Here is a 10,553-nt window from a genome sequence, read left to right on the forward strand (position 1 = left end):
TCAGAGAAACCTTGACATACTGTTACCGGTACTTTATTTACGTGCCTATATCCAAAAGAGGTTCAGGCACGTTCATCAACATAACTGCAACCAAGTTCTAAATGACCTTGCCCTTGCACCGAGGTCATATTCATAGGGTTATGAGAAGTGGAAGTTAAACTAAGTGATGAACACTTGGTCAAATATGAAAATGATCCATGGTAAAATAAAAAACAAATAAAACAAATTTACCTGGGTCATAAAAAGTAAAAGGAGTTTTTTGGGGGGTTTGTTTAAAGAATATAGACAGTAACAGTTTTTATGTTGCACTAAAATTCACAACACTTTTGGGGGAGGGGGGGAAATTTCTGTCACAACCAGTGCCCCAAAGGCAATGGTATGTGCTATCCTGTCTGTGAGAAAGTTCATACAAAAGATCACTTGTTACTACGGGTAATGGTAAAATGTAGCAGGTTTCATCTGAATTATCAGAATTACTAAATGTCTGACATCCAATAGCCGACGATTAACTAATAAATGTCATGGTATGTGCTATCCTGTCTTTGGGATGGTTTCCTCTCTAAGACTATATGTCAGAATTACCAAATGTTTGACATCCAATAGCTGGTGATTTATAAGTCAATGTGCTCTAGTGGTGTCGTTAAACAAAACAAACTTTAAACTTTTAATTAATCAATGTGCTCCAATAGCAGGGAAATGTTTACAAGTTTCTCATTTTGAACTTGGTGAACAGCCACGCCTAACATTAAAAAGTTTAACGCAATTAAGGTATACAATTTTCAGTCAGTCTGGTTAAATCATTTTATATTCAGCAAATGTTTTTTTATTTATTTTTATAAATGTAGTTTTTGCTACTTTAAAAAATTTGGTATTTGGCTAAAACTAATATTTTTGCCTGTTTAAAATCAATAAACACAAACTAGCAATAAATGATTTTAACACTACCCTGCTGACTGCTGCCAAATTAAATTAAAATACTTGTAATTGTAACTGTAATGTACATATAAAATGTGATATTTTTAATAATATTTCTTTTTAGTTTATTTATTTATTTTTTATTTATTTATATATATATTTTTAAAGTGGACACAGAATTTATCTTTAAATTAAAATACTAGTACTCTGTTTGCGAGATTCATTTATAACAACATAGCAGAAAGTCACACAGAAAACTGCTAAAAACATGTCACAAAATAATAAGTCGTTGATGCACTTTCACACAAAATATTGTATGATATAAATAATTTAAAAACTGTTGTACACATATTCACAGGTTTTGTATGCACCCATCTGCAGTTGACTATAACTCATCATGACCTTTGACCTAAAAAGAAAAAAACCCATCATTATATATTTGTCTAATATCAGAATACATAGAGTTTTGTTTTTTTACAAGTGTTCCATGTACATGACATAGAAAATACAAAATAACATTGGATGAAAAATCTGAAAAACTGCAGTCTTGAAACGTAGACGGTTAATGTTATTTATCCTGCAACCACTGTTTCTATTGGCCGATTATGATGACCAATTAAAGCAGTCATAAAGGTATACTAGCAGATTATGACATCTGATGTCACACATGTGATGTCATATACATAGCTACATTACAAAATTGCTCATTTGACCTCTAGGTCATTCATCATACAATGTAGCTCAAATAATAGAAATAATTGCTTTTATCATCCATTAAACGCTTTTGTACGAGATATTGCTGGCAATATAATTTGCGATATCTCCTGCGATATTCTCCTTGGAGATATCACTTCTTAAAATCTTGATTGGTCAAATTTTAATCACAAGACATTATTTTGTTACGTCACTGTGTATGTTTTAGCGCTAAACCTATCATTAGTGATGTTCTGCTAGTTAATAAGTCTACTGCTGCCAAATATAGTGACATTTAACCCACATTACTGATATTGTTTATATTTGTCGCAAATGACAATAATGATAATGGATGATAAAACGAATACCCCCGCCCCCCATGTCTTGTGATATCATAATTGATCAGCACTCGTTGATAAAAGTATAAAAATCCTCAGCAAGCCTCAGATTTCATACTTTTATCAACTTCTGCTGATAAATTAAGACAATCGGAGAGTATCCTCTATTTTCCCTTAATTTTTATGGTCTGCATGATAAAGATAATAACTAGTTAATGCCAGAGGATATCTGCTTTATCCTGTTCAGGTCAAATGAAATTGTTATCTTCACAGGATAAAGCCGATACCCTTTGTCATTAACTAGTTACAGTATTCTCGATTAAAAAACAAAATCAGGTAGTGCTGGAATCCAGAATTCCAGAAATATTCAGTTAATTTTCATTTGTGCAACAAGTATACTAATGGAAAAAAAAGGGGGATCACACCAACACTAACAGCAAAGCGTAACTGCAACGATACCTCTCGGGTGGTAGTATTTATATCCGTGGCGTTTATGTCGATTTTAGTCACATATGTTACTATTGTCGTCTATGGGATTTGATTTGGTAGTATACACCCTTAAGAGGGATATATGGCTTAAAAACACTAAGATGGGGGTGGGGACAGGGTATTCATATGTAAATAAAATAGACTTAAATGCAGCATTACACAACTTTTTTCACTAGCTGTGGGCATGGCAACAGTAGTTATTTACTAGCCCAAAATAGAATATCACTAGCCATGGGAGTGGGGCTACCATAATCTAGAAGTCTATTAACCATATTACTGGCAGTCAATCTCACACTATTGACAATTGACCTTCAATGTTACATTCCATTTTTTTTTTTTTTTTTTTTAGAACATTACAACGCTAACAGTGAATTACATTTTGCCTACAATACCAAGAGTTTCGTTATTTACTTCTCTCAGTATGTACATGTATACCTAACTTTACAATGGTCCTTTAAAAAAATAGTTTTCTATAACCCAACACCCAAGTTTAGGAGTTTAGGCAAGCATGACAGAATTATATCATCCTTATGATCGCAACAACAACACAAAATACAAGCCTCGGGTGTGTGGTGGTTGAAGTCTAGATCAATCATATGGTACAATGTGACGCAACTCAGGTGTCAACCTGATTCACGTCATGCAGTGTGTATATAGAGAATGTTTTATGAGTGATTTTTACTGTGTAAAATATCCACCAAATGTATGTTAATCGGTATTTGTTGAGGCTCTGCTGAGACGAAAATACCAATTAACTAGACAAGATTGATATTTTGCATATTAAAAAACACTCGTGGTGAATTCTATTTATCCTACAACACTTCTAAAATAACATTTTCATTTGATATTTAGGGGCTGTCCATAATTTTCAACATTTTCATGAGCGTACAAACTGTACGCGGGGAGGAGTGGGTTGAAGGGCCAGCGTACACTTTTTTTGAAAATGAAAAATGTCGATCAACATTTTTCATTTGGGGATGTACACTTTTGGGGGGGGGGGGGGGAGAGGGGCTGGTCAAAAGTGTACTCTTTGTACACTTGTGGAAATGTTGAAAATTATGGACGGCCCCTTAGTAAATTACAGAACTAAAGTCGCCTCCATTGGTAATATGACATGATCATGATTAACACAAATTAGTTTGATATCACACATTTTAACTAAATCTTATGAAAAAGTGAAGCTCAGGTATCCAAGCCTTGTTGGATTGTACAGAAATGACCCATTGACAGCAACACATTATTACCTAGAGATCTTGCAAATATGCATATACCTTTAAATTTGCATACCATTATTAACCAGGTTAATACACTATGTTATCACATGGGTTTATGACATGGATATCATGGGCAAGTTATAGGATAAAATAATTAACTGCTTCACCACCAAGGCCAGCTTTTTTTGTGTTTTGAGGTACCGGCCTCGGGGGTGTCAGTCATAAGGCTGGTAGGTACAGGGTTCGCAGCCTGGTACCGGCTCCCACCCAGAGCGAGTTTTAATGACTCAGTGGGTAGGTGTAAGACCACTACACCCTCTTCTCTCTCACTAACAACTAACCCACTGTTCTGGACAGACAGCCCAGATAACTGAGGTGTGTGTGCCCAGACAGCATGCTTGAACCTTAATTGGATATCAGCACGAAAATAAGTTGAAATGAAAAATGTTTTAGTGTTTTAATTATAAAAATGATTAAACTTTCTATTGAGGACAGTCTATTGGCATAAGAGAACAATTACTAAACGGGATTTAGTTTGGTTGGTATAGCAGTCGCCTGTGGTGCATGGATTGAAGGATTGAACCTCCTCCATGGAAAAACTGTTGAGTTTTTTCACCTCAACTAGTGCACCAGGACCAGGGTTCGAAACTCGGCAAAAAATATGGTGGCCCAAAATATAATAATGCATTTTGGCAAATTATGAGCAAGATTTTAATGTGGAATAGAAATATTAATAGTGGCTCATATGTTATAGCTCTAAAGAAGATAACATTATTTTTTTATATTTAAGACGCCAAAACAGGATATTAGTCGCATTTGGCGACCTGGCCACAAGCCATTTCAATCCCTGATGACTGGTATGTCAAAGGCTATGGCATGTGCTGTCCTGTCTGTGTAAACATACATATAAAAGATTCCTTGCTGCTAGTGGAAAAATGTAGCAGGTTTCCTTAGAAGTCAGAATTACCAAATGTTTGGTTTAAACAATATTTATTGCCAATCAAAACCAGCAGCGGACTGGAGATTGGTCTCTCCCAACATTTTACAATATGAATACAGTCAAACCTGTCTTAAGCGGTCACACAAGGAAGTAGATAAAAGTGGCCGCTTAAGACAGGTGACCGCTGATTACAGGTTGCCACATATATAGTCTTTTGTTTTACCGTCTGTACTGCTAATCAACGGATGTGTGCTTCACAGTTGACTATAAATCAACTTATGACATGTCTCCTTCAGTAAAAATGCAAATGGAATGTACTAAATTAACTCTTCTCAACTAGTTTGTTTTCTTTTTCTATTTAATTATTTAATTCCTACTTCATGCGGTGTATTGTTATAGTAAGTGAATCTACAAATGTCAAGCGTAGCCTGCCCAGAGGCAATTGGATGCATTGCTGAGTCATACTTTCTTAATTGATACACAGTAGAGATGTCGGGACTGAATGGGTACTAGCATTCCTGAAGGTGTGAAGATTGGTTATTTGCTGCACCTTATCGCTGTTGTTAATATATCCCTTTTATATAATAGTAAACATTTAATGTGGCCACTTACTACAGGCATTTTAGCGATTTGGGATTCGATTTAGGTGGACGCTGGCCACGTTAAACAGGTGACTGCTTATTACAGGTGCATTTACATTATAAATCGTTTGGGAGGGGGAAAAGTGGCCACTTAAGGCAGGTGACCGCTGATTACAGGTGGCCGCTGGAACAGGTTTGACTGTATATTACAATAAAATAAAATGTTTGACATTCAACAGCCGATGATTAATTAATGAAGGTGATCTCTTGATGTAAAACAAATAACAACAGGCATTCTGAGAGTACAGCAATACATGTCCACTTCTGGGCCCAACAAATTTTTATCTCCTAAATTCAAGGGCCATAACTTTGTGAAAAATTGGTAAATCGCCATGAAAATCAAACTTGATCTGTAACATTACATAATAAAGCTATATACAAAATTTTTCAGCTTAATATTTTCAGGCATTGCAAAACAAATGTCTGGAAAACACATTCTCACATCTTCTGGGACTACCAACTGTCAAAAATAGGTAAATCACCATAAAAATCAAACTTGATCTGTTACAGTCCATGATAGAGCTATACACAAAATTTCAGCTCAATATATACTGAGACAATGCAAAACAAAAGTCTCAACTCAATAGCTCAAGGCATTCTGAAAAAAAATCATTTAGAAAACTATAAGTGGGACAGACGGACAGATGTCTGGACGGACAGGCAGAAGGACGGAGATGAAACCTATAATCCCCTCTGGATGGACCGGTAGGGGACTGATAATATTTAACTATGAGAACAATTACTTTTTTATATGGTTTACAGTCGCACTGTGACTCGGAATCTTTGGCAATCTCCACCTCTTCAAAACTTTTGTCAACTTCCACCTTGTTCTTCAGCAGTTTGGAGTATTCCTGTGAAAACAATAAGTAATACAGCGTTATTGTGTTACATAGACAGCATTTACAAAACCTAATCCTGTTAAATACAATTACACATGTTTACACATTGGTACATATGTACTGATAGATGATGACCGGCCTCGGTGGTATCGTGGTTAAGCCATTGGACTACAGGCTGGTAGGTACAGGGTTCGCAGCCCGGTACCGGCTCCAACCCAGAGCGAGTTCTTAAGGGCTCAATGGGTAGGTGTAAGGCCACTACACCCTCTTCTCTCTCACTAACCACTAACCAACTAACAACTAACCCACTGTCCTGGACAGACAGCCCAGATAGCTGAGGTGTGTGCCCAGGAAAGCATGCTTGAACCGGTTACAGGTTATATATTTTTTTCTTCTTTTTTCTATTTTTTAATTTATTACCATTTAAGTTCAAATCTTTAAAGTAACAGTATTTGCATTATAGTTAACAAATACAGTCAAACTTCGATAACTTGATCTTGAAGGGGATGAGGAAATAGTTCGAGTTTCAGGGAGTTCGAGTTTTCGAAATTAATATACAAGAGTTCAAATTTGAAACTGCATTGCAGCTAGTTGCAGCTGGTTTATTTCACTTAATATTGTAAGAAGCGTGCGCTTCGCTGCCTGCTTCTGAACTCTAAAAATTATGCATTCCCAGTTGAAAGGCAAATTAATATATCAGCCACCTCACCCCACGCCGCCTGTTGTACATTCATTTTGCGTATATTGTAAAAGTAAGTAAATAAAACAAAAAGGATCACACAGATAAATTTGAAATATATGCTTGGGTATTTATTGACAGAAAAAAAAATGAAAAAAGAAGGCATTTACATACATGTACATATATAAATAACAAAAAGTAACATTGACGTATTTTACAGATGTCAAAACATGGCGCAACGTAACTAACAAATAAAACACTGAATGCTGAATAACACTATAAGTATATTTGTTTTACACAAAATCATTTACGCTTTGCACCACTACTTTTTTTCTCAAATTTGGCCACCCACCCTCCATTTCTGGGCCCTACGCAAAATTGCTTGTAAGACAAGAAAGCAGAACTTTTTAAAACTGATCTGGCAAACCCCACATTATAGGGTCCTTCCCCAGATTTCTCAATCTGTGATGTATCAATTTTTAACATAACTAAATGACTGGTAATTGATAAACATTAACTGATACATAAATAGAAAAGCTAAAGTTTGACACAATTCACGCCTTTGAGAGCAAAAACAAACAGTGCTAACAATTATTACAAATGCTCTTTGAAATTAACCAGACTGTGTATGTAATTAAGTATTACGTAGCGAGGCTCTCCACCACGGACGAACGCTGACTACCAAACATAGGATCATTTTGTTTGTCTTAGTCAGTGATCTATTATTCTGTAATTATCACCCTAATCCTCGACAGCCAAGACCACCCGAGACAGGCGCGCTTCGCTTGTTTGACATGATTGACAATACATTCGTCTTTAAACTACTATCAGCAACGACAGTCTGATCAATCCACACGTGTCGAGTTTTAGAGGTGCATACTCTATTAAATCTTCAAGAGATCGAGGTTATCGAGTTTTTGAAGTTTGAGTTTTTGAAGGTCGTTATTACTAGTTTGTATAGCAACTTGGCTGGAACCGTTGCTTCAGATCGAGAGATCAAAGTTTTTGAGAGATCGAAGGTGGAGTTATCGAAGTTTGACTGTATTTACATCACATGTGTACAAATGATAGATGAAAACATTCTGTTAAAGAGATAGATCCTAGTTTCAACCAGTGAAAATTAACACTAAGTTAATTAACACAAACCTGTAACACATTTGAATAAAGTTACAATTGAGTGAAAAATAAGCCTGTGACTTTGAAATGGTGAAATACCCTCTAAAAATAGACTAAAACTCGACTTCATAACTTACTTCTCAGACGCACGTGCATTTTTAAAATTATGAGAAATATATTTTGTGACATTAAAAACACCGGGATGACCAGAAACACTTCAAATGTACAGAAATGGATAATCTAAACAATAAAATCTAAGTAAAGTATGATTTCAGTTATGCAAAACGGCTCTAATAGTCAAAAATATATGCCTTAGTGTTTAAAAATTAGGGTATGTCCCTTTAATCTATTGAGATGTTATCACAGTTACCACTCAGGGTTTGGAATTGGTATCTGGATTAAAAATCCCATGCCTCGACTGGGATCCGAACCCAGTGCCTACCAGCCTGTAGACCGATGGCCTACCACGACGCCACCGAGGCCGGTTCCCTAGCTATTAGAGGCCATGTGTTAAGCTGAACATTAAACATGTTGTTACTAGATGTATATCAAAGTTAAAACAGGCTTTGATCATTTATATATTGTTACAACGGGAGGACTGATTTAATGAGTTATTTTTGTCCATTACATTTGTATAAAGTCATATATGCATTGCAGAAATGAATTCCCATAGTCTCCAGTAAGTAGTGTTTCCTTCAAAATATGAGTTGGCAAAATGGTTTGATGTGAACCAAGGTCCCAAATGTGATTAGTAAGCTAGGAGCTCACAAATTCATTTCCTTTTTTATGTATTCTTAAGTGCATATGGGTGTTATGTATACATTTTAATAATGATGTTTATTATTATTATCAAATTTGCATTGTCAAAACTTGGGTATTCATTGTAAATGTTCATACTTTTCCGAGTTCCTACGTTTAACAGTACTTTATGTACCAATATCTATAGAACAAAATGTCAAGTTTAATAATGATGTTTATTATTATTATCAAATTGCATTGTGTCAAAACTTGGGTATTCATTGTAAATGTTCATACTTTTCCGAGTTCCTACGTTTAACAGTACTTTATGTACCAATATCTATAGAACAAAATGTCAAGTTCATAAAAAACGTACTGTAGACGAAATGACCAAGGATGAAAAAAATTGTGGACGATATGACCTGTAACTGCTTGAACCTTAATTGGATATAAGCACGAAAATAAGCTGAAATAGATGAATGAAGGATAGATGATGTTGTTAAACATTCACTCATTCACACTCAATGACTAACTGACTGACTCACTCATTCATTGATAGATGATTGCTTCATAGGCTCTAAGGAGTGTCTCTTTTCATGTACTTTGATGTGGAAAGAAAACATATGTCTTGTTTACCTACACCATTAGAGGAATAACAGAATGAAGTCTACAGCACAGAATTCCGACTTACAGAGGGTCCGGTCTTGAGAGGTTTCACTGTAGTAATCTCGGTGTATAGCACATGACAAATGTTCTCTTTAAAGACACTAACCATAATTAATTGGCAGCTTATAATATTTTTGGCTATATTACTGGCTTTTTTACCTTTAAATTATCCATTACTTACAACTTCTTGCTAAAATTATTGATTTTAGCAAATCCAATAAGTTTCTTATCCAGGTGTCCATATTAGCTAAAAATATATTTTATGTCAAACAGAAAATGTACGTGCCTCAAAATCTAGGGTCAGTGACTTTAATACGGCATACAAACATTTTATTGTCAGTAGTTGAATAATTATACGACTGTACTTACGTGAAATAACTTAACATGGTAACAAAATATATCAGCTGGATTTAGATTCTGTCGAACCCACATTTGTGCAGCTTTTGCTATTTCTTGAGCCTGATGTTGGAAAAACATAGAAATGACATAAATTAAGTAAAATTAATATGGATGACAATAAGCAGGTCATTTTACATACCTGTAAATAACAAGTTTAATTACTTGGTGGATAAATTTATCCACTTTTCATTAGTGATGTATTTTCATTTATAATTCTTGAGCATGTGTAAACATTGGTTTATCCACTTTTCATAAGTGATGTATTTTCATTTATAATTCTTGAGCACGTGTAAACATTGGTTTATCCACTTTTCATTAGTGATGTATTTTCATTTATAATTCTAGAGCACGTGTAAACATTGGTTTATCCACTTTTCATTATTTTCATTAGTGATGTATTTTCATTTATAATTCTTGAGCATGTGTAAACATTGGTTTATCCACTCCCCAGCACATTATTTCATCAGCGGCTAGGGGCGAGACATAGCTCAGTGGTACAGCGCTCGCCTGATGTCCGATCAAACTAGGATTGATTCCCGTCAGTGGGCCCATTGGGCTCTTTCTCGTTCCAGCCGATGCTCCACAACTGGTGTAACAAAGGCTGTGGTATGTACTATCCTGCCTGTGGAATGGTGCATATAAAAGATCCCTTGCTGCTAATCGAAAAGAGTAGCCCATGAAATGGCGACAGCAGGATTCCTCTCTCAATATGTGTTTCATCCTTAACCACATGTCCGACGCCATATAACCATAAATAAGATGTGTTGGAGTGCCTCGTTAAAGAAAACATTTCCTTCCTTCCTTCATCAGTGGCTAATACCTTTTATGCATAAACCTTCCCATGTAGTGCATTACACGACGTTGGTTGAGGACGTGTGTATAACAA

General features: G+C 35.5%; 1 protein-coding gene across 1 annotated transcript in view; it reads right to left on the reverse strand.

Annotated features, from left to right (window-relative positions):
* Positions 1 to 568: 568 nt before the first annotated feature.
* LOC121388593 (protein O-glucosyltransferase 2-like) overlaps positions 569 to 10,553 on the reverse strand; it is a 63,641-nt gene continuing 53,656 nt past the window's right edge. Inside the window, exons 8-10 of the mRNA XM_041519996.1 lie at positions 9,638 to 9,727; positions 5,974 to 6,081; positions 569 to 1,324 (exon numbers count right to left, since the gene is read on the reverse strand). Of these exons, the coding sequence (XP_041375930.1) occupies positions 1,301 to 1,324; positions 5,974 to 6,081; positions 9,638 to 9,727 (222 nt within the window). The 3' untranslated portion in view covers positions 569 to 1,300. The remainder of the gene's footprint in view (positions 1,325 to 5,973; positions 6,082 to 9,637; positions 9,728 to 10,553) is intronic.

This window comes from Gigantopelta aegis, chromosome 14 (assembly GCF_016097555.1).
Source record: "Gigantopelta aegis isolate Gae_Host chromosome 14, Gae_host_genome, whole genome shotgun sequence".
NCBI classification, from domain to species: domain Eukaryota; kingdom Metazoa; phylum Mollusca; class Gastropoda; order Neomphalida; family Peltospiridae; genus Gigantopelta; species Gigantopelta aegis.